Here is a 25875-nt window from a genome sequence, read left to right as displayed (position 1 = left end):
AAACCAGTTTGGCCCTCATTTGTACCTGGCATCAGTACCAGGATGAGATATCCTATAAACTACAAAGCAGCATTTGCATTCTATGTCCTCACACATCATGTAACATTTTACATTCTTTTCACATTTTTTAAATGCCCTTTGACCTTGAGAAACTCAATATCAAGGGTGCATTCAAGCGCTCTCCTAGAGCGAGCTGAACCATACCGAATCCATGCCAGAGGAACACTTGAACCCTCCTCCAGTGTACCATTCTGCACTGAACCCAGCCAAAAGTGAACCATTTCCTGATGTGCTCCAAAAGGGTACAAAAAGCGTACCAATTTAGTTCACATGTGAAGAATGCGCGTATCATGCACATACATCATAATGCAAAGAGTTCATTCTCTTTGTTCAGGAGAGCTGTAGGTATAGTCCAGTCAAAATACGACAAAAAGTGGGTTAACCCGCAACTAATTGCAACAGAAACGATTCCACTTGCATTTGACTTGGAAGAGAGCTCTATTAAAATAAGATATTAAAAGTTCCCTAAAATTCGAGTGGTGGATCAGTGTCTAATTTGCATAAATTCAAAATGGCCGCCATACAACCTATTTACGCCTATATCTCGGGACATATAACCCACAGAAAGTAAATTTTGGTGTCTAAACCTATGTTTTTTAGGTCAAGGAATACAATTACGATAACTATGGTAACTTTCAAGCATCCCTTTATATAGTTTTTGCATATATTTGCATATAATTACATGCAAAATGGCCGCCATATGCCTGTACAAACCCTAATCTCCGTATATTTCATCTGTAAATGGCTCCTTGTTTTCTGTGGTCTTTATTCTACTGCTAAGAATTGTTAATACAGTACACTCAGGAACTAGTCCCTAAAGATCTGAAAAAAATTATATTATTTTATTTAACATCTATTCAAATTACTACCGTGTATTATACTCCAGTTTATATAGATATATACACGTACAACCTAACTGTGCACACTCCAGTTTATACAGATATACACGTATGCAACCTGCAGAATGTTACATGTCATGCCTGCACTATGAATTTAAGGGCAATAATGTTGACATAATACCATTCACAACATAAATGATTATCCTTTCATCTACACATGTACATTAGTTGCATAAATCTGCATTGATTAAAAGTACTGTACTACTCCCATTACATTTTCTTCAGATTAAGCCTCTGAACATGTTTATGTGGCAGGAATTGTTTCAAATACACACGTATTTTGTTACTGCATGTAATCTAATAATTTTCCTTCATGTGAAATGCTTTACTTTTGTCTATATTGCAATATTTTTTCGTTAGTCATTTATTTTTGTTTACTGTATTTGAACTCTCATATAGCTTCCATAGTGTGCTTACAGTAAACAAAAAATGGTCTTAAATCATTCAGCAGAATTTTCAAACAACTTTTTCATACCTGTTGATGATTTGCCTCAATGTTTAGTCGATACTTGTGTCTTTTGTTGCAAAACTTTTGATTAACACATGTTTTTCAATGAGCAACGGAAGGGAAGTCATATGACCGTGATAATTTGTATAGAAGTGGATTTTGTCATATTTTCTCGCAGTTACACCCGATGACTTTCTGAAAAATGTAAACCATTGTGATTCATAGCCAGATTTAAAAAAAAAAGAAATGGCTTAAAATTTATATTACTAGTACACTGGATTCCATCAAAGCAAACAGCATCCTTCTCGTCGGCTTCAAGCGACATATGACACGTGAACATAAATTCTGATAAGTCTTATTTTTACATTTTTAATGCTATTGTATCTGCATCTATATTAAAAGAAATGTTTCCTAATGCCTTGAGGCTTTGCACTGTTAAAAACTTTCAGCAACACCTTTTTTTCGAAAATGTGAGCAGCATGAAGGCTGAATAGAATTTTTCTGGCGAAAAAGCAGTCTGAAGCCAGATATGAAACGAAATGCATAACATTATTCTTCGTCCCAACACTTCCAAAAGGTCCTTTCCCTCCACTTCAGCTGCAGCTTTTTTCATGTCAAACAGTGGAAGGGAAATGTTATACAATCATTGGAATTGGGATGATTTGAGGAGGATGTTTAATTAAAGATATGTTCTGTTCACATACCAGTGGCAGATGCGGACCATTAAATATCACGCACTTGTAATCTTGTGTGTCTAAAATATGTGAAAAGTCAGATGATACTGTTCTAATCGGTGACTAGGAATAAGGAGCATTCTTCAAAGACGTCAACACAGTTTGCAAACGTGAGACTTACGACCCTTCTTTACGTCTGTATGAAATGAAGCCGAAATCCCGTTTGCTTTTAATTAATCAACTCAAAAATAACATTACCCTAGTCCAGAATCTATAGTAAAAGCATGGAATACTTTGTGTGTAAGCGAGTTTACTCATTTTACACTTCTATCATTTATCTATATTTTCAGAGATCATATTACATGCATTTAGCATCTGTATTATCGCAAGCCAGAAAATGGAAATGATGTACTGGAAAGTGACGAAAGTTGTCTCGAAATCAAGTAACTTTGAATCATTAGATGTTAAAGTCATCTTAGCCAAAGGCTAAAGACAGCAAGCTTTATCGTCTGGCGTCCGTCGTCATGCAGTCATGCATGCATTTTAAAGAATCATTTTCAGATTCTCTTTAAAAACTCCATGTAATGAAAAATTTTCAACAAACTTGGCGAGTAGCATCTCAAGGATGACAGACTATCAAGTTGTTCAAATAGGCACAATGTCCAAAAGGTCCCAGAATTCAGAAATTAAGGAATCTATCATTAAAAAAAATCTCACAAAAAGAAAAAAAAAAATGTAGAACCAGCTGTGATAGAGTTAGGTATATAGTACAAAGTTAAATATTTTGGCGACTGCATAGTTTTAAGTTTGATTTCGCATTTTCATTTTCTTTTTGTACGTGTGGGCACCAAGTCCTTCCCCTCTGAATTTAGAGTCGCTACTTTTATATTGTTTGTTTGTTTGTTTGTTTGTTCATTTCCATCTGAGAAGATGGCTGGATAGCCCATATTCAGCTATCGTTTAGCTTATCTTCCATGGGGTCCAGATGTGAGTTGGGACCACTTCACCGGGTTAAAAACCCTGCTCTTTGCGATGAATGAATGAAGCGGGATCTTTTACGTGCATGAGTTGTTACTCTCTCACACACGGGACCTCCATGTCCTATCCGAGGGACAGAGTGTTTTGCCTCTTGCTAGAGGGGACGATATGCTTACACACAACATTTTTTTTAATATAACCAGGAGAATATTGAGCAAATGCGTTGATGAGTCAATAAGCATACTTTCAAGATTGCATATGACAGATCCAGGGTGACCACCTTGGGGCTAGTGCCAAATAGGGACAAATTTTCACACTTTCATCGTCTTCACAAAAAGTGCATTCACTTTGCTACCAATCTTGGCTGGTAGAGTATTGGTATAATGGGTATACCATCCACCCCACCCGCGCAGTCCACAGGATGTCCAAAGGCACCTCAAATCTGAGCTAGGCGCAGCCGTCTGGGGGCTTGGACCAAAATATGGGGGGGGGGGGGCGCTTTTGATTTTGTATCTTCTTTTTGAAAACACATGGTCAAGTAAGTAGGTGCTATCGCCAGTGTCATGAGTATATGGACATCATGCCTCCCTGGGCCCTGGAGGTTCCCAGAGGCTTCCAGATACGTCCGTAGAGGTTCCCAAAGTCTTCAAATTTCCTTTCTCCCAAGTAATAGTCTGCAAGAATGTATGGAAGGTGAACTCGAGATACTCCGCTGAGCACTAGACCCCTGGGTCTTTTATTCAGAAAGTCAGTGAGTGACAAGGTACCTTAACATGACAAGAATAATATCCTCTATACAAATTTTCAAACTCATGAAACTTTTGGAGAGCGACTCATGGATAATCAAGATCTTGATAACTTCCCCCCCCCCCCCCCTTGGCAAAAAAGAAAAAGAGAGAAAGAAATAGAAGTGTTGCATCATAGCAACAAGTATAAGCATTTAACATGAGGGCAAAATCCATATAATTACGATACATGTATACGATCATGCAATCATGAAATATTTCTAACGATTCCTACGACATAATTTGAGACTTTAATATTTGTGTACCTATTGAGCACACTTTTGAAGCTAAGTTGAGATTAAAGTTAAATAGAATCTGTTCTATTTGATGCTTCTCACAGTTGTTACTTGTTCTGAGGCTTTACAACGAAATGCAAGTAGGGGGACAGTGCTTTTAATCAATGCCAGAATATGAAACTAGGTGTAAGGATAATCATTAAGGTTGTGAATGGTATTATAACAATTTTTGCCCTTGAAATCTAGGATGTAGACATTACAGTACAATAATGTATTAGTGTATCTGAAAGTATATTCACGTTTATAATTTGAATAGATTTATCTATAAATGCAATTTTTTAGTAACTTATAGGTAATTATTCTCTGAGTGGAACATATTCTACATCAGTGATTCTCAGCAGTAGAATCAAGACCACAGACAACAAGGAGCCATTTACAGATGAACGGTATTGAGATACAGGCTTGCACAGGCATATTATGATGGCCATTTTGCTTGTAATTATATTCAAATATGTGAAAAAAAAACTATATATAGGGATGCTTGAAAGTTACTACATATATTACAATTGACCTGTGAGTAGTACAGTACTTTTAATCAATGCAGATTTATGCAATTATTATAGGTGAAAGGATAATCATTAATGTTGTAAACGGTATTATGCCAACATTATTGCCCTTGAACTCATAGTGTGGGCATGACATGTAACATTCTGCAGGTTGCATACGTGTATATCTGCATAAACTGGAGTGTACACAGTAGGTTGTACGTGTATATCTACAGTGTATATAAATTGGAGTATACACGGTAGTAATTTGAACAGATTTATAAAGTATAATATAAATTTTTGCAGATCTTAAGGGACTTATTCCTGAGAGTACTACATTAATAATTATTAGCAGTAGAATTAAAACCACAGACAACGAGGGGCCATAAACAGATTAAATATACGGAGATACGGCTTTGTACAGGCATGTGGCGGCCATTTTGCATGTAATTATATGCAAACATATGCAAAAACTATATAAAGGGATGCTTGAAAGTTACTACAGTTATCATAATCGTATTCCTTGACCTAAAAAACATAGGTTTAGACACCAGAATTTACTTTCTGTGGGTTATATGTCCCGAGATATAGGAATAAATAGGTTGTATGGCGGCCATTTTGAATTTATGCAAATTAGACACTGATCCACCACTCGAATTTTAGGGAACTTTTAATATGTTATTCTAATAGCTCTTCCAAGCCGAATGCAAGTGGAATAGTTTCTGTTGCAATTAGTTGGGGGTCATTTCATATTTTGACTGGACTAGTAGTGTAAAGCTTGCCAGGTGAATGACCCTCTAGCTACAAAATGTGTGACCCCTCTATAAATAACTCATCGTAGAGCTTCTGACATGTCTTTGTGCAATTCACTAATCCTTCTTGTGAAAATTACTGATAGCGCATTGTTTTGCATAAAAGTGCACATAATAAAAGAATTTTAAGAGGCAAAAAAAGTAGTCACATGCTAAAATTAATAATAGTTACTAAATTTTGATAATAGTTTGCAGCTATGTTATTGTAATTGCTGTAAAAGCCTTGCTAAGAAAACAACGTTGCAAGGCCTCATAATGTGATATATTTCATCTCACATTCTTATGGGCACAGCCTAGACAATTGACATATCTATGTACAAATCCTTTCATCTTTCTTGAGCTTGATGGGGTAAACTAAAAGGCAATTATATCATCTGTTATAATGGCATCTAATTCACTAGAGAAATGGATATTTCAATAGACATGAAAATGGTCTGGGGGGTTGTAGAGGTAATCACTGGCTTTGACTTCACTGTCATGATATACAAGAGAATGTAGTGTTCAGTCTGAATTTGCACGCCTCTTTGCGATCTGACACCCAAACTCCACACCCCATGGCATCCTCCCTAATTCCTCTGCCGCTGCTCTCCCAGCGGGTTGGGGCTGGTTCTATGCTACCCTTGTGAGTTGCATTCGACTCAATCGCATCAATGGAGGACAAAATTCAATTTCACCAGTAATTTGCGATGACAACCAACTGTGGAGCAAGAAGCCGTGAGCACTTTGGGTGGACTTTGAACTTTAACAGCACATCAGAAATAGTCTGTACTTCACTATGATTTGTTTTCTTGTGTGCCAAAGTTGAATTGCAGAAACAAAATGCACAATATACAAATATAATGATTCTGCTGAAAATTCTTGCAATAATCCCTTGCTACAAGTGTAACTGTCAATTCAAATATTGCTTGCTAAAAGCCAAGACAATCATTATAACCTGTAATCTAGCCTGTTCAGAAAGCTACCTTATTTCTATGAAATTTCACTGACATATAGGCTCTACCTGTTTTTAACACTGAAATGTATCCTAGTTTGGTGTTGTGGTTGCAAAGAGCCAAAAAGATCCTTGAACTTCAAATTATTTTGTCTCTCATTTGTTCTTTGTGCAAAAAAAAGAAAGAAAAAAAAAAGACAAACTTAAACACCTCAATTCAATGTAACATTTCATCCATGAATATTTTGGATAGTTTGCTGTGATTTGTTCAGAGCACTGAGTTGCAGTGCAAAATAGAATTACATTGAGTTCCTCTCCGAAAACCAACAATACAATTTACTTGTATTAGAGCTGGTATCTGCGAGTAATGCCATCTCTACCAACTGTCAACATTAACACCTCCCCCTCCCCCCACCAAAAAAAAAAAAAAAAATGATAATAATAAAATTGGGACTAACCACCCCCACCTGGACCCTGTCAGATCTAATGACCATGACAGACCAGCTCCAGTAATCGTCCAGCAACTGTCAAGTCCACCAGATGTAGACTGGAAAAACAATTCTATCAGGGAGGAGTTGTCATGCACACAAAGTTGTTTTGAATGTTATCATCCAAAACAAGCAATAGATGTGTTAAAGTTCTGTAAAACTCCTGAAATGAAACAAGGAGACATCTTGCTCACTTCAATGTCAAAATTTCATTCTCTCTGGAATCCACAGAGCAAAATTCCAAATTTAGTTGTCGATCAATCTCGACAATGTAATTTGTATACATGTAGGTGTTTGTGTTTGTGTTTGGATGTACTCTGTGTAGTCGGTACCAAATTGTAAGTGCTTGTGAGCAAGCTGCCATGTGCAGGACTGACACTTAAATTGTGCTTTCAGACACACAGATTTATTGTATATTTCAATATTATGTATTGACTGGGATACGATTTATTGATATGACAACATTCAGACACATCATTCTGATAATACTATACGATAATTGCATGGGGGCATGAGACCTCACACACTTTTATGTTTCATATTAAAAGGATCGTATAATTTTGGTTGAGACCTAATTTCAGGTTTCTAACATTTTTAGGTGAGATAATGAGAAACCTCTTATGAAACATGAAAAAGCATGTAATTCCATGAGGAATTCAACGTTTATTTGTAAAACAACAGCGAGTAAAACAGAGCGATTCTAATAAGTGTGGGACCCACACTTTATTTTGATCGCTTTGTTTTACTGTGTTTTTGGACGTTTCAGTCATTCCAAACCTGATTTTTATCAAATAAACTTTGAATTCCTTTTAAAATGATATAAATATGCTCTGTACTATTTCGTAAGTGTTTTCTTGGTATCTCGCAAAAAGTTAAAAGCCCAATTCTCATCTCCACCAATACTGTAACATCCCTTTAAGGAGTTCATATATGAGTCTCTCCCTTGCAAATTACAAACTTTGCACAGACTTTGCACTTTGTTTTACACTACATTGGATTAATTTGGTAGTAAGCCACTGATTTCTACAGCAATCAGTGTAGTTCACACTAATCCTAGAGATCAATGCAAACAAACCCAGCCTATATATACAACAAGAGCATTCAAACATGAATATACCTTGTTTCAATAATCATAAATGGGCATTCAGATACATAAAAATGTTGTATACCCATCATATGTCATATATATCCTATATGAGAACTCCTTAGTCTAAAAGGGGGTGAGACCCCATCAAAAGGACTAGGTAGAAAATGTGATCTTTGATTATATTTGCTTCTTTCTTTTTCTTCTTCTTGCAATTATTCAATTCAATTCAATTCAATTCAATTCAATAGTTTATTTATTTCCATCATCAAAAAAGAAAAGAAAAAGGGAACATGATCCAAAGTGGTACAATTTTTCAGTTTGTCTTTCATTCGTCTGATAAACACATTTTTTTCCCAAATACAATATAAAGTATATGCACGAATGATGTCATAAAAAAAGAAACAATGCACTTTGCCATGGCAACAAAAATAGTAAATAAATAAATAAATAGTAAATAGTAAATAGTAAATAATCATAACAATGGAAAACAGTGTTCCACTAAAAAGCCAAGCTTGTAAGACATGGAACACTGGAACAACAGCAACAATTTGTTATATCAATAAAACATATTCATTTTAAATTCTTATATATACCTATTGTACATTATATGATGCTGATACTATGAGCAATACTATGATTTTAGAATGCAAACATATAAACATATATTGACATAAAGCTCATTCAGAATCTAATGATTTATGTACAGAAGCTTGTAACAGCTGTACCAGCTGTACCAGCTGTGAATCTGACAGTAATCCATGTTTTGGGCTCCTAGAGCTTTACAAGTACACTTGCATATAGGTGCTATAATGTTACTTGTAGCATGTATATCTTGCACTTTGTTCACACTTGACATATTGGTATTGCGGTTCTGTAATTACTGTGCAAAATCTCTATGCAATTGAAGAAATATGAAAAGACTGCGAAGAAACATGATAGGTTTGCACTTATTCAATATAGAAATATACCTATATACCTACTGTATACATATATTTTGTGTGTGATATCTATATATGATTATATATGAATATACACACACATATACTCTCTTCCTTTATTCTAAAACCTTTTTGGGAAAAAAAAAACCTGATATATTTATTTAAGGCTTAACTACAGTACTGTAAAACTTGAAGTTTTCATGTGCATGAAACTTTTTTGAATTTTGCAAGGAGCCAAAATTCGTGAAAGTGAAACACATGCAAGAATTGAAATTGGTGTTAAACTTTTGATCCCAATACAAAGATATTTATCTTCAGAATTTTCAGCTGTCAACGCTACAGCCTTCATCAGTGAAATGACCTGTCTTTGCCTTGATCACGTGATGGTCAATTGTATTGTATTTTATGGTATTGTATTGTATTTTATTGTATTGTATTGTATTGTATTATATTGTGATCAAAAGTTTAACACCAATTTCAGTTGAAATTTCCAATACAGATGAGCTTTTACTCCAATAAGCATGCAAGAGTTTTTCTCTACACAATGCATCGATTGCCAGTGCCAATTCACAAAAGTTTCATGCCACTAAAAAGACTTTAGGCTCCACGAATGAAAGTTTCAAATATATCTGGTTTGACAGTATATCTAGACTAAACAGTACTCACCCTTGCCCCCTTGGTTCCATTGCATATACACGTTGCTGATAGGCATCCTACACAGGCCTGGAAAAATAAAATAAAATAATGAGGCAAACATGATTAAACAGTTGATACACAAGAAGGAATGCATTTATCTAGGCACAAATAAAAAATACAGATTTATGACTACTTGGAAACTTTGAATGATTTATTGGACACATTGTTGCACAAAATGTGTCGCAACATTCAATAGTTTAAAATCATTGTGATTTTTTTTTTCATCTTAGGGGCTGAGGAATATCAAAATGTCACTGAAAGGTCAGTAAAATGAACTAACAGTGGTCATTCAGTTTAAAGAAACCAGGGAGTTTTGCTTCACAAGCCTGCTTCTGATTTGTCATAGCTGCGTGAGCCAAATGGAAAACACATTTCCTTTGCGATTGGACAGGGTTGATAAAAAGGGTGGTCTCATACTTTGGTTGGCTAAAACAAAAAAGAGCATTTGGAGTAGCACAAGACAATAGCAGTTCAAGGTAGTTCAATCAAGCTGATGGAACAAAAACAAAACAAAACAAAACAAAACAAAACACCATCTACCAGAATATTTGAGGTCACTTGAGGTCAAATAGTCTATATCATTCAGACCATGATGAAGAAGGATCACATGCTATATATATATATATATATATATATATATATATATATATATACAGAACCAATGATCTATTCTTCAAGGCAGGTGAAGAATCATGGAAATTTCAACTTGCTAACACTTTTTTTGCTTCGATATGATAAATGCCTATGTAGGTAGGATTGGCTAGGGTCACAAAAAAGTCATGAAAACTTTCTACATTCTAAAACAAGCCTTCATATGGAATTTTGTCACTGTCTGTTTTTGTTGGGAACTGATATAATTGACAGGGTTGTGCTACCAGAATGTCCATAAAGACTTTATTAGATCTACTCAATCTTGTGTGTGCTTGTAATGGAGGTGAAATACTTGGCACCTCTTTCATCTAAGATCTCATATTTCACTCAATGGAACCACATCCCTAACTCTTACTACTTTAACTGACCGATGTAAACCTCATGTGCTACCTCCATTGAATACTCTACTTCATTATTAGGTGGGTTGGGTGAGTACCCATGAAAAGTACACATTCAGCTTCATACTGGTTAACCACAAAAATTGCTCTCAAATATTGTTTTAGGGCTTTATTTTGTGTCATATCATCGTTCTTGAATACAAACGGCACCTGAAGAATCCACAGCTCTGGAAAGGTGCATACTTTCACACAGACTAGTCAAGAAGAAAGGTCAAGTAAGGTCACACCTGGGCCACACCTGTTCTCCTAGTTGGCCAAACTTCAGTGACTGAAGACCTTCACTAGCCCCTCTACCCACCCTGTTGGGTGGAAATCGGGGACTCCTTTAAGCTATAGATATCCATACAGTTCAGTGAGAAGGAATTTCCAGACATTTTAAAGGATTTGTGAGGTGGGTTTACTGCCTCAAGTTGTCAAGCACATTAAATTCTCTGTTTGTAAATGATTCTGCCATGAGGTTGGCTGTGCTGTAAACAGTGGATATCCATGACTCAATGAAACAAGTGAAAGACTCCCAGTACCGTTTCCCTCTTGTTTTTATGTCATTGTTTGTTTCATTTTCCATCTGAGAGGATGACTGGATAACCTATATTCAGCTGCAGTAGTTGGTCTTCCATGGGATACAGTTGGATGTGAGGCTACCACTCCACTGGGTTATGCACCCTGCCATTTGCAATGAATGAATGAAGTGGCATCTCTACTGTGAATTCGGAGTTGTGACTCTCTCACTCAAGGGACCTCCATTTTATATCCTATCTGAGGGACAGAGTGTTTTTGCTTTTATCTAGAGGGAACGGTCCGAATACCAAGTAGCTTGTTTAAATGGGGTCCAGTATTAATAGACTCAGTGTACACATAGCATCTGGTGATTTGATTGATTTCATGATAATCATGATAATTAATGCACCCACACCTTTTTGCAATGAGCCAAGTTATAACACAAATTCCAGAATGGAACTCCCATCATGGGAGAAAAAACAAACACACAAACCTCACACCATCCACCTTCCACCAATATCATAATAATAGCCATCACAGCCTACAGTGTATATTCCCATATATTTCTGCATTACACAATCCTCCTTTTAGGAGAGAGAGTCTGCATGCTGCATTCATATCATGTCATTCACCTCAACCTTCTGTCTTCAGCCCGCCAATATATCACTTTATCTCTTCTTCAGGGCAGCTGAACAAAGCAAATATTTTGACCATATGCCTACAGCAGGAAAATTCTGCTCCCTCTAGTATGCTTTTCTCCTACACCACATTTACTGCACCTAATGCAATCATGAACAAGATCTTATCTTCCATTGTACATTATCTTCCCTTACCTTCCATCCTGCTAAGACAAAGAAAATAAAGATTGTGTCTAGATGATGTCATCGCCCTCCTGTACCAAACTTTCCTCTACCAGCAAATACTACCCCCATCCCCAACAATACCACTCCCCACCCCCTCTCATTACCCCCACCCCACCCCATCCCATCTATCATCCACACCCCTTTAGGATGGGTTGATAACATGGTCCATTCCTAGCATACCACACCCATGCCATCACCCTCTTTCATCCACCTCCTGCCCACTATAAACCACAGGGTCACTTGATACCAACACCAGGAGTAAACCACGAGCTGCATCCTATTGGTTGGCATCCATGCAACTCATTTATGAGTATGGACCTACAACGAACACACAAGTCTAATATATCTTCATGTTTGCTATGTTTATATTTCTTTATGTGGTTCAAGCAGGTAGTAGGAAGAGACTTCCATCTCCTTAGTTCAAGTACTGTTAAAGCTTACAAGACACCTGCTGCTTGGAAATAGCTCAATCTAAAATTTTGTTAGCAGTCACAGGACACATCTCACACTGTTGTTTAATGTTATTCTCTTTTCGGTTGGTTCTCCACCACACCCATGTAGGCCTACACTAAATCCCAGTCTTGCAAAGGTCTTACTCGAGGTTAATCACAGAGGTATGTCTGTGATACCTCTAAGGGTTAATCAAATCTAAACAGTGGACTGCAACTTATGAAATTTCCCAAATTTCTCCATGAATAGTGTTTATTTTGATAAGTACAAGTCTCACAGTTTTCTTCAAACTGGTCTAGTTGATGAACATGCAAGCAAAGAGATTAGATCATGGTCTTAATCCAACTAATCCTTCTCAGGAAACCAGAGTTTGGACCAGCTGTCATCACTTAAATTTTGGACTGTCATTCTTCAAATTTCATGGCAATCAATATATTGACCACAACACACCTAGGTTGCCATTCAGATAGTATGGTTGGCGTTACCTTTGAGGCTTTGATGATAACCAGCTCATGAAAAGAGAGATAGCGACATAAGCTATGTATATCCCTGTCACATTCTATTGAAGTACACCAGGGAAAAGCCCTGACATTTTCACTTCTCCTTCAAAACAATTACCCTCTCCTACCCCACCCCTTTTCTTTACATACATTTAATAGTCTATGAATGTGGTTACTGTAGATCTGACAAGTAGGTTAGCTGTGCATGAAACTCATTGAGTTCAGTCATTTAGATTCCTCATCTGCTGTAAAAAGAGCTGGGGTGGGGTATAAAGGGGAGGGGGGAGGCACACTGAATATTACATCCTCCATTAACTGGCCATCTGGCATATCATTGAGGGCCATTGAAATACCAAATGCAGTCCATCTCACAATCCACAACAAGGTAATATGGCACTGCACAGGAACAGTGCACTCAAACCTGACTGGCTTGATGATGAGGCAGCAGAAGTCAGTGACATTCTTTTCTCTTTGGACTCTTTAAAATGACCTTAAAACATAGCATCAAATCACTTATGTGTCCCTGAAGTAGAAGCCCAAGTGTATGCTTATAAGCTGTGACAGGGGATGACTTCATTTGTTTCACTTCTCAGCTGAGTGGACCAAAAGCATCTAAGTAGGACCTATGCATCATCAGCCTGGAAAAAGGCTATCATTCTTGGATGGTGTCATGACTTGAGATATCAACAGCTGCATCTTCATTCTGACAGATCATCTTCAAAATGTGTGGTGATGGCAAATGTTATCATGCATCTTGATCATAATATTTTATCAGCTAAATTCATATTGTTCTGCAGTATGTATCCGAAATGTTAAAAACAGTGTCATATTGCATTCTCTGCTGATAGTTTGTGAATCCGTGACAGTCCTTGCAACTTTGACTTGAGTTGAATGGGTCTGAGGATCAATTATAGCCAAAATCAATGTTGACACAATGTTGCATATAACAAAGTTTAATGACTGATACATGTAAACCCCCCCAAAAAAAAAACCAAACAAACAAACAAACAAACAAACAAAAACAAACAATTGAAACATTGTAAATCTCTGTACAATGGTGCTACATAGGTTGTGACACATAATTTTTTTCAGACGCACTATTGTGACTAATAATATCATTTTGATCTGCCCTCGCATCTATTTGACGACATCTTCTGTGCCATCTCTTCATCATCAATAGGCTGAATAAATAGTAGAAGACTATAGTCATGTCGCCTCAATCAGGTGATGTAATTCTCTTCCCCTTGCATCTGATTTCACACAAAATCTGCCCTCGCATCTATTTGACGACATCTTCTGTGCCATCTCTTCATCATCAATAGGCTGAATAAATAGTAGAAGACTATAGTCATGTCGCCTCAATCAGGTGATGTAATTCTCTTCCCCTTGCATCTGATTTCACACAAATTTTGATTGATTCAATTCATTCATGCTTAATTAAAAGGATATCTCCCTCCCATGAGCTCTATGGTTTGCAGTGAGGACTACAGGGTTTGGGTCACACAGATATGCCATGATTTTTGGAGCTAACAGCACCCTCACATGATCACTGTTCACATTTACTGCAGCAATTGCTCTTACAATGTAGTTTCAAGAGAAATTGTTCATAATCCAAAAAGTGTGACCTTCTTGCTCCTAATATATTCTTCCTCACAAGCCCTTCAAGCAGAATGGAGAAGATTATTTTGTTAGATTTATGCCCTACCCACAAGCCCCATCACTTCAAACAACATGACATACATGTAGGTCAGTCATAGTGGGGTCAGAGAAGGGAGTGATTTATACTTCAGTCTCAACTTTTCGTCCCCTTTTTGCTTTTTTACTGGAAGAGAGATGGGGGTTAGAAAGTCGTAACTACCAGGACCAAAGAGAAGAGAGAGAGAGAGACAAGATTTTTTCAGAAGAAAGAGCCAGGATGTAGTCGTGGGTGGTTCGGGCATGAACTTTCTACCTTCAATTTCTATGTACTTTAGAGATTACTCTGTCATAAACACAAAAGAATTAAAGATGCCTGACCTACATCATGAGAACATCCTGTTTGATTTTCAGCAGTAGTGATGTGCAATATTTCATTTTCTGACAGCTCCTATCAACTCCTATCTCACCAAGCCCCCCCCCCCAAACTTTTTTTTTCTAGGTCAATCAAGTTGTTCCAGAAAGACACCATATTTTTGATTTACTATTCAAAAGGCAGTTTCATCACATTAAATGTTGCCTTTACAAATTCTGTTCACAGGTAGGCCTATTTGGTAAACTCAGATTAGCTTGTCTCAGCATCAACAATCATCATTCCGATATTTCACATTTTTTTCCCAGTCATGTAAGAGAACACTTTTTAGCATAATTCATGCGACTTCACTAAAGATATAAAATCACAGTAGTGCTCCTAGCCTGATTATGTTGAGAGAGCATTTGTAACGGTAGGAATAAAAAAAAAAAAAAATAAGGAGAGAAGTGACTACTAAGGATGTAATCAGCAGCTTTCAAACTTCTACTTCAGATTTCGGAGACTGTGAGGCTCAAAAGTAACTTCACCCATGTTTCTGTCGACAAACTTTGCAATATTCTTTTTTCTTCCGAGAATCCAGACACAAGACTTCTCTTTCTCCATACGTTGTTGCCACACAGAAGCCCTCACATGCTTGAAAGTGATGCAAAAGTGCCGACTACCAACCATCCTGTGTTTATCCACACTCCTACTCCCCTCCCATTCCACTCTTAATTTGCCAATAATAACATACATTAACCCCCTTCATTTTCTGCTATGCTAGGAGATGTTGGCATCAACAACAGAAAAAGAGTAACAGATGGTGTGAGCATGACATCCAAGTACATGAGGGAGCTTACTTCACATACCTTTATTTTCTGTTTTCTCTCACTTTTTACATTTTTTCCCCAAGCGTTTTACTTTACTCCTTACAAACTTTTACAAACAAGGTAATGGATAACCTGTTTGGCCTAACAGGTTGCGGCTCCTTCCCACCATACCCTTACCCGTACCCAAAGTGAAGTGACAAGGGGGATGGATTTCCAAATCTCCATAAAATTTGTACCATCTGGCCTGCCCCCACAACGTCAGTCCTAACTAGGCTCAGGCTCTTGGGAAAACTTGTGTAGTGTTCAGCTCTAAGCCTGATGGCAGGAAAACCTAAAAATAACCCCCCCCCCCCAAAAAAAAAAAAAAATTAATAAAAATAAAAATAAATAAATAAATAATAATAATAATAATAATAATAATAATAAATGAATAAAGATTAATAAATAATAAATAAATAAATAAATAAAAAAAAATATATATATAAAGCCACAGTCAAGGGACATTGAACACACCTATTCTCAACGTACATCCAAAACTTGTCAGAGTTCATTGGTAAAGTGGTGCAATATTGTTAAGTTGGACAAATAGGTTCCCATTTGGTAGACAGGCATCAGATGGGAAAATACATTGAATGACATCTTAATAATGGTTGAATTTGGAGGCATGGGTTGGAATACTTTCTTTCATATAAAATAACTCAAACACACTGTTAAGATTTAAAGAAAAAAAAAACACAAACATAGCTGCAAAAATTTATACGTAAATACTGCAAAATGAATGCAAGGTAGAAGGAATTCAAATTTTTAGCAGAAAGAGAACTCAAAATGGACTACACTCAAGTCAAAAGCAGTGTCTAGTGTTGGTTCACTGTCAAGTGCATCTGTGCATAAGAGAGTAAGGTAGACTTTCAAAAAATTGAACTGATTGTAGTTATGGAATCTTGCCACAAATATTCATTCATCAAATGTATCCTAAAACTTGGGTGCTGGAAAAATATCTCAAGCGCACTGTAGATGGGCTAACAGAAGAACACTGATTCCATCATGCACACATAATCAAGACATAGCTAAAGCTAGAGATGGAAGGATTCAACATTGAAGGAGGAAACTGGTTATTAGCAGGTTATAGGAGAGAGAATGGCTTGAAAAGAAGTATGCCAAAGGAAGTGGAAGAGCAAGAAAATGCCTGATTAACTCATGTGATCAAGGAAACTAATAATTATCATTCACATCTCACATAAAAGGACACAGCAAGTGATTTAGAATGACATCACAACTGACATGTAAAACACGTTTTGAATTCTAAGTTTTCCATTGCTGTAGGAGAACCAAAAAAAAAAAAAAAAAAAAAAAATGTGCAGGAAGATAAATAACTTATGACAGATTTACGAAGATAGCTGAAATTGATAATTCAGGTTTGGATGGTGTAAGGAACCAATGATTGACTGAAAACACAAAGCAAAATAAATCTCTATTGACACAACAATGTTTGCTAAAATTTATAATACACCATATGGGGCTAAACTTCCTTTAATTTTTACACCCATGTGCTTAACCATCTATCCCCAACATGGCATTTTGAGCCCCAAAATTTGTAATCAATGACTAAAGCATCCAATTCACTTCACATCTAAAAGGCACTTCCTGTCCACATCTCTGTACACCCATCGTACGCCCATCACTGAACCAATACGCAGTCTACTCGAAACATGTCGAGAAAGGGCTGACCCTTCTCCTGGAGTTCAAGCCCCGTCCACATATGGGCAAATGGGCGGGAATCGTGATGGCTAAGCCCCGCCTATTTCGCATCTATTTGCATATATGCATGAGCAGTAGTCGCATTTTCAGACTCTGGCAAATCTTTGCAGCATAGTCATTCTTTGTTATTGCGAAGCCCTTTTCGTCCAGAGTTCTTTTCTCTCAATTTAGGTCAACTTCATCCAGCAGATAAATTAGTCCAAATCACAACAGAGTTGATAAGAAGTAGTCAAATAACAGGAAATAACAACATTGTATTTAAAGTCTACTTTCAGAATGAAAACTTGGTAAGGTTTTGGGTTGTTGTTTTTTTTTTTCTCCACTCTCCCAAAGCATTTCAGTTTATCATAATTATTATTATATAGAGGAATTTTTCATGACAAGGAACTATTTCGACTTTTTACTTTCTGAAATTACTGTTAAGAAGCAACAAACTGACTGAAACTATGTAATACTGTTTCACCAATCCTTTTACGATAACACATCCATACAGTTGAACCTTCACACCTTCAACGAATTGCACCACATCTACTAGACATGAGAATTTAAATTACAAGGAATACACATTTCCCATTTCTAAAGAATGACTTAAGAAAACGGCCTAAAACACAGGAGCAAATGTAAAAGTTTACGAATTCCATACTAAGTGATCAATGCCTTCTTTGATGTGACCTGTTGGCGGCAGGGATGGGCAGCAGCGAAATTGTCTCGACAACGACGCTCGCTAATGAGAGTAGATGCATCATGAAGATTTTGTTAAACGATCTTATAATAAGCAGTCATGACCGATAGACGGCGGAAATGACATTTTATTGATGGATTGTTTCAAAAACGTAACTGCTAAGATAAAAGAAACATTGACATCTCGTCTTAAAGTAAGGAGCTAGGAGTAAGTAAAATCGGTACATCACTGGCAACTTACCGCAGCATCTGCCCAATATGCGAAGAAAATTAAAAGAAGCGAGAGACACACGAAAACGTGTCTTTCAAGTACTTGTCTGTTCTTCATTGTTCTATTTAAATATCTACACGAGCTCTATAGGCGGTAGTCCTTTCACACGGCGAAAGGCAGACAAAATCAAACAGCACAAATGGCCGGGCTCTTTTCGCCCGCCGAAGCCCCAACAGGTTCCCTTCGGCTCGCTTCAAGACTCCCAGCGCTGCTCTGTCGGCCTAGGAGATGGGTGCAAACTCCACTAGCACGCCGCTTGGTCCATGATCAACTGCACGGACTTCTAGGCGGGACTGCTTGCTATGATCCGTGCAGCGGTAGCACAAGCTCGTCCACCGACGCGTATGAAATTACAAGGGAGGAGAGATAACAAGTGAGTAGTGCTTGGGCTGTAGGCACCGGACTACAAACGCGGAACTACTTTTTCTGAAACTTTTTAAAGTATTTATCGAGAGGAGTAAACCGAGCAAAAAGAATGTTTACGTGATTGAAACAATTCTACCTATTTTTTTAAGCAGACTGTATATTCAATTAGGACAAAAATTTGAACCTATGAGCATATTTTCTTAGACCTATATTATGTCTGCGGATGGAATGTGGCATTCTTTGGTCATGCATATGCATATATTTGAAATCTGACACGGCGATTTGAGAAAAGTTTAGAGACACAGGTTGGGAGAATTGAAAATCATTTTTGACTGCGGTTACAATATCGTTTTTTTATGTCTGTGTCTCTAACGATCGAGGAAGTTATCTCGCCATGTACCTCTTGCATGACTATTTCCTTGTTAGAACTTTTTTTTTGCTTGTAAAGAATTACAAAGCCGACGGAAAACAAGAGCAAATGGCTTTCGACTGATGCTTTCATACCATTCATTTTTAGGTTATGACTACGAACGTGGGAAAGTAGTGATTGTCTTCCTTGAAACTGTGGTGTTGTGTTTGTTATTCTTCTGCCCATTATTATACGTCGTCTGGTCTGAAGCTGACAAATAATGATGTTCAACTATGAAAATATATCAATGACATCGGCTGTCGAAAAATATTTCTTAGAGAGATAATGTGCAGACAGTATCAGTTCAGTGTTATAAGTTGCATTTACATTTTACATAATGAATAAGTAGATGTTCGATTATTGATGATGATATAAGATAATTTATGTCGAATAATGTCTTGTACACTTAACAATGTTGAAAAAAAAAAAACATCTTCAGATGGTTTACATGTCATCTGGATATTGCTAATGTAATTACTGCATTTTGTTGTTGTTTTTTTTTTATAGAAAGAACCACGTGAACAAATTGTTAAGCAGGTAGGAAAAAAGAAGAGTTGATTTAAAGGGATGATATAGTTTTGGTTGAGATAGGGATTCAGATTTTGACTTTTTGCGAGATAACTAGAAACCATTTATAAAACATAAAGATCATACAATTATTAGAGGTATTCTGATTTTTTTTTTTTAGAAATAAATAATCAGTTTTGAAATGACTGAGATATTCAAAACAAAGCAATAAAATAATGGTCCAAATAAAAGTTGGGTCCCCACCTCTTACGAGGACCTCTTTGTTTCAAGCTATCTCGGCCATTTCAAAACCAATTTTCATCAAATTAACTTTGAATTCCTCTTAGAATTGTATGCGTTTTCACATTTCATAAGGGGTACCTTATCATCTCTCTCTTTCTCTCTCACAACAAACACACACACACACACACACACACACATACACACACAAAGTTGGAAACCTGAAGCCCCATCTCAGGCCAAACTTTAACCCTTTAAACAAAGAAAGTAAAGACAAGATTTTAGACAAGGTCCGATCCATTGTAGTCGACGTTATCCACCCACTCCATGATCAATACAGCACATTTAGGATTTGGGGTGATCGAGAGGCATCAGAGTAAGAACATCCCATATACCTAACTTACTTTGTGTTTTATTTCATCTGTTTAATTACACATGTATTATTTTATTTTATTATGCCTTCGAGACATGGAAATGAATTACTCGTATTTCAGTGTTATTAGTTCAGTTCAGTGTGACAGGTGTATTAGTTACATTCACAGTTTATACACCGTATTAAAAAAATCAATATGTTAATGTTAGATTACTGATGTTGATATATAATGAATGACATTTTCTACTTTTTAAAATGTATTATGCCTTTCGGACAAAGAACATTAGTCACAAGCACACATACAAATCAGACACCCCGGATGATGTTCGTCATTCCGAAGGTTTGCTATTCCAAAACACACAAATTCACTGTGCCTATATAGGTTCGTTAATCAGAAAATGGAAAGGGATTCGTCAATCCGAACATTATATTTTGCTGCGTTATTTCGAAGGTTCATTGTTCCAAAGGTTCGTAATTCTGAAAATGAAATAAGATTCGTTATTCCGAAGCTTTGTTAATCCGAAATAAAGGTTCGTTATTCCAAGGGTTCCTTAATTTGGGACAGAGTTGCGAATCCTATTTCGTTTTCAAATTAACGAACCTCTTATTATTTACGTATTAACGAACCATCGGAATAACTAACTGTAACCGCCATCCCATCTTCCATTAATGATTTTTCTTTTGTTTTGTTTTGTTTTGTTTTGTTAGCCCGTGAAGATAAAAGTCAATCTTTTTAATACTAGTCTTTGGCAGCTGTAACCTTCCTCCGCTTCACTTTGTCGCCATTTCCTATTGAATTTTAAAGACATACTCTCTCCCTTTTGAGCATGCTGTATTTTTCAAAAAGGATGCACTTTAAGCGAATTAGTTGCTTTTGAGGCCACAACGTCACCATCTAATATAATTTGCACAAAGACCGTGACCAAATAGTATCATATTGTCTCTAATTTTAGTTATACCTAAAAAGGAAACATTTCGATCTTCACCACGTCTTCGTCATCACATGCTGGCCATGATCTGTAAGAGTGTTGGGTGAGTCATCTTTGCATGTCATACCAGAGAAGTATATACAAGTTCTGGTCCTTGTCAGCAAGGTTTGTCAGGTGCTATAATAGGCTTGCAAAAAATGCACATTACTCCTTGAACATTCAGCTTCACAACTCATTCGAATCGCTTCCTGGGGTCAACTGATCGGTGGGTACTCACCGATGTAGGGGAAAGGAATGAATCTAACTTTTAGTCTATTTTTACTCCTTTTTTTTTTTGTCTGAGTAAAGGAACGAATCGAGGTTTAAGTCTATTTTTACCCTGAACGATATGCATATTTCGACTCTTATCCTATAGTTTCCGAGAGAAACTTCGTTGTGCGTGTAAACTTACATGATACTCATTTAAAAAAAAAAAAAATGAATCCGTAACTTTCTTGTGTCATTCATGATATCCCTTGTGAGTGGCGACACCAATGCCACCGGCAGCAAAAGAGACATGTAGTGGGTATGTGGAGGGGGTGAAAAGAGGGGTGAGTCCTTGCTTCGAAGGGATACACATTCTGGGTCATAAACGATTGGTGGTGGCCGGGGAACAATGACATAATCAGCACCTGTTCCTAATTCGATTCAGCAATTTTGTCCTGTTTCAATATTGCTTACCGTCACTAAATAATTAGAAAATCTTTACTCTTTTCTAATTTTAAAGCCTCAAAGCTGTCCGGGTTGCTGCCCTCCTCTGATATCACAGCGTCTGATCACATTTGCCTTTGCGTGTTTATTGAGATTATCAAATCGTATACGGAAGCGTCTAGGAGTACTAGAATAGATTAGGTTTCGCCGATTATATTACGTAAGTGTCGAGCATCGACCCCGGATGGCGGCATCGCAAATGATTAAAGATATAAAATCAGAGGTTCATTATGAGGTTGACAACGTTTGGGGAAGAGGTGACCATGAGATCAAGCTCGAAGAAATTGCCCTGTAGGGATAAATATTTTGTCGTTCCTCTTTAATTTGCTACTTTTTCTCGGACTTTGTAAGTGAAAACTCAATGAATGCGTTCTCATCCCACAGATGACAAATTTTTAACAGCTATTTATTTCTGTTTACAAGTTTTATTGAACATCGTTAACTTATGAAAATGCAATTGTGTCGACATCACAATCAACATGACTTTGGCATTTTACACTGACTATACAATCCATCGCATGATATCTACATTGACGTGTTTTGTTGGGTTTTTTTAACGACAAAACAGATCATAATTAACCTATACGCTATAGCCAATTATAAACATTTAGACCCATTAAAAAAAAAGTTCATTATTCCAAAGGTTCGTTGATCCGAAAACGAAACAAGGTTCGTCATAAGGTTCGTTAATCCGAAACTAAGGCTCGTAAGCCGAAAATACGTCCTCAGGAATCTTCGCGTTTACGAACTGTATCTAATCGTTTTCGGATCAATGAACCTTTAGAATAACGAAACCTTTCCGGATTAACGAACTTTCGGAATAACAAATCTGACTTCATTTTTGGATCAACGTATACCTTCGGTTTAGTGCCTGCACGGTTGGGTGATGTTCGTAGTCCGAAGGTTCTGTATTCCGAAACACATACAAAGCTCTTATAGGCCCTATACTTGTTTATAATCTGAACATTGTGGCATCAGTTCCAAGATTCGTATATCCAGGGTGTTCTTAAGTCCGAAAATGAAATAAGGATCGTTATTCCGAAGATTTGTTAATCCAAGAATGAATTAAGGTTCGCCTTGCCAAAGGTTTTTTATTTTATAGTACGAAATTGAAATAGGGTTCGATAAGGTCCGTAAATCGAAAAATGAGATACACATTGTAAGAATCGTTTTCCCGAAGGTTCGTTAATCGTACGTTTCTTCCTTTGAGTTGTCTCTTATGATGGATTTCACTTTATATTTTCTGTATATTGCTGTCAAATTTAATCTATGAACTGTCGTATAGCCTTTTTATCCAGCAACGCGGCACTGGAACTTTAGAAATCTGTAACTTTTGAATCGATTGTCCAATTTTCCTCAAACTTTCACTGATCTGTTCCATACTGATATTGCTGCTTTCACTAAATCCACATTGACACAGCTGTATTTGGACTTTGGTTTCCATACGTACCCACAACTTCATGCTATCTACCACCATATTTATTTCGCAGGTTGACAAATTTGACAAATGACACCATCCTCGTTAAATCTCAAGACATTCTTCCACAAAATCTCTTCTTTTTTTTTTTCGCGAAAAGCACACGTTCCATCGAGAAATCTACATCATTGATTACTTTGGCTTCACGTCTTTTTATTAATCTCTTGTGTGAGTGGCAACACTTCCTTCGACCGTAGGGTCCATGCTTCGACAGACGGATGTATATGAATCTTCTGTACTTCTGATTCTTCTTCCTCCTCCTCCTTTTCGATGTCGTCATCTTCGTCTTCGTCTTCGCCTCCAACTTCCTCTTCCGCTCCTTCTTCTAGTAATATCACATTCTGATACACAATTTGGCTGAATTTCGAGACACGAATGCCTGAAAATCAAACCCCTAGAAATTATGAACAAAGACATTAGAGGACGTTAATATCATCATGGAATGTTATGAGACCGATGCGATTTACATGACATGGAAACAGCTTTCCGATTGAAAGCAAACATTCAGTTTCAAAACATTCTATGCAGAAATGTTACATAATATGGTGAACTTCAAACATTTGTGATATTTTTTTAATATATAACTAATAATAGGTATGTGAGACGTGAGGAAAAGGAAAACGTGGTGCGTAGCTTTGAAATCATTCCTCCTTCCTTGGAAAAAAAAACACACACACACACATGTGTATATATATATATATATATATATATATATATATATATATATGTATACGGTGTATATATATATATGTGTGTGTGTATATATGTGTTTGTGTTGAACATCAGCTCCGCAAGGACATGAAGAGGGAGAGATGAAAGGGAAAATGGCGTTTATAAAATAGGTTGTCATTCTGACATTTTGATAAAAGTCTTGAGATCTAACGTCAAATCATTGAAAAAAAAAAATCAGCGAATTGAATAATCAGCAGATCAGTGTAAAAAGTCTTGTCAGCTTTGTTATACCGTCATTCGAATTTTGATCAGCCCCGGTGATTTCAATTTGATCGGATGACTACACAACATTAGTGTCGTTTTCGCCGATCACAAAGACAGCTAATATCTATTCTTTTCTTCTTTTTTTTTTGGTTCTGTACGTTTATTGAATAAATCTGAAGAACATGATTATGTGCCCCTTAATCTTTGGAATAAAATGTTGCCTTTTACTAAAGTGTCATGCACAAAACAGCGAATTTATGTGACAGTCACGTCACAAGAAAGACCCAGTAGATAATCCCTGATTTTGTTGTCCTATCACTGCTCACATAAACACGACAAAACACTAAGATAAAAAGTGAAGGAGTTCGATCATTGGGTGTTATGTTCCGATGGGGAAAAAAAAAAAATCGCTTATAGGCCAAGACCTGCTCACGTGTTGCGTGATATACGGCCATTGTCAATTCGGCAGCGACCTAAATTGATTCATTTATTCATTAATTTTATTTATTCACGTTACTAACATCACCCACGGCTATTTTTCACATTAGGTGTATTGGTGATCAGTTGATTAAAATAAATTAATTCATTAACCAAATCGATACGCATCACGAATTGAACAAACAAAAAATGTTGCTGACGTCAGATTTTCCATTTAAGATATAATGACTAACGATTTCGTAAAGTAGTGTTATATTTGAATAGTTTTCATTGAACCAAGGAAGAACTAGGCGAGTTAGTATGACACATTGGTCAAAATTACCTTTTTTCCCCCTTCGGAGCCGAGACCTCAGAGACAGAAAACTATACGCAGTCCCCTCAAATCATCCAGATTACTTTATGTGTCCTCACTATACGTGATTTATGAATCGTACCCTAACGTGTTCAGACAATCATTACTTCTTGAATGATTAATCACGTTTTGACTTTATAATATAAGGTTTAATGTTAATCTGTTGTATCATAATCACATTTACTTGATATTTCGTCGTATTACTGTTAACCATTAAAGGAATTGTATAGTATTGGTGGAGGTGAGGATTCAGCTTTTAACTTTTTGCGAGATACTGTTTAATCACGTTATGAATGTTGAAATAGCATAATACAATATTCCAAGAGAAATTCAAACTTTATCTAATGTAAAATGGTTTTGAAATGGCCGAGATATCACAAACGAATCAAGTAAAACAATTAAGCGATTGTAATAAGAAGTAGGTCCCACCTTTTATTAGGATCACTTTGTTTTGGATATGATATCTCATCAATTTCAAAACCAATTTTCATCACATAAACTTTAAATCATCGTTTTTGAATTATATGCCCTTCCGCATTTCCTAACAGTTTTCTCATTATCTCAAAAAGTCATCATCAAAAAACGTTGGAAATCCAAAAGCCTCATCTCAACTGAATTATCTCTTTAAAGTTAC

At 36.6% G+C, this 25875-nt stretch overlaps 1 protein-coding gene across 1 annotated transcript in view; it reads right to left on the bottom strand.

Moving 5' to 3' along the window:
* The window catches only part of LOC140244959 (uncharacterized), an 82081-nt gene extending 63337 nt beyond the window's left edge, over window positions 1-18744 (bottom strand). The window contains exons 1-2 of the mRNA XM_072324567.1: window positions 18435-18744; window positions 9548-9604 (exon numbers count right to left, since the gene is read on the bottom strand). Coding sequence (XP_072180668.1) covers window positions 9548-9604; window positions 18435-18521 — 144 coding nt within the window. The 5' untranslated portion in view covers window positions 18522-18744. The remainder of the gene's footprint in view (window positions 1-9547; window positions 9605-18434) is intronic.
* Window positions 18745-25875: the final 7131 nt, after the last annotated feature.

This window comes from Diadema setosum, chromosome 21 (assembly GCF_964275005.1).
Source record: "Diadema setosum chromosome 21, eeDiaSeto1, whole genome shotgun sequence".
NCBI classification, from domain to species: Eukaryota; Metazoa; Echinodermata; class Echinoidea; order Diadematoida; family Diadematidae; genus Diadema; species Diadema setosum.
The sequence above is the reverse complement of the archived record's forward strand: the minus strand, read 5'-3'. Positions and strand labels throughout refer to the sequence as shown.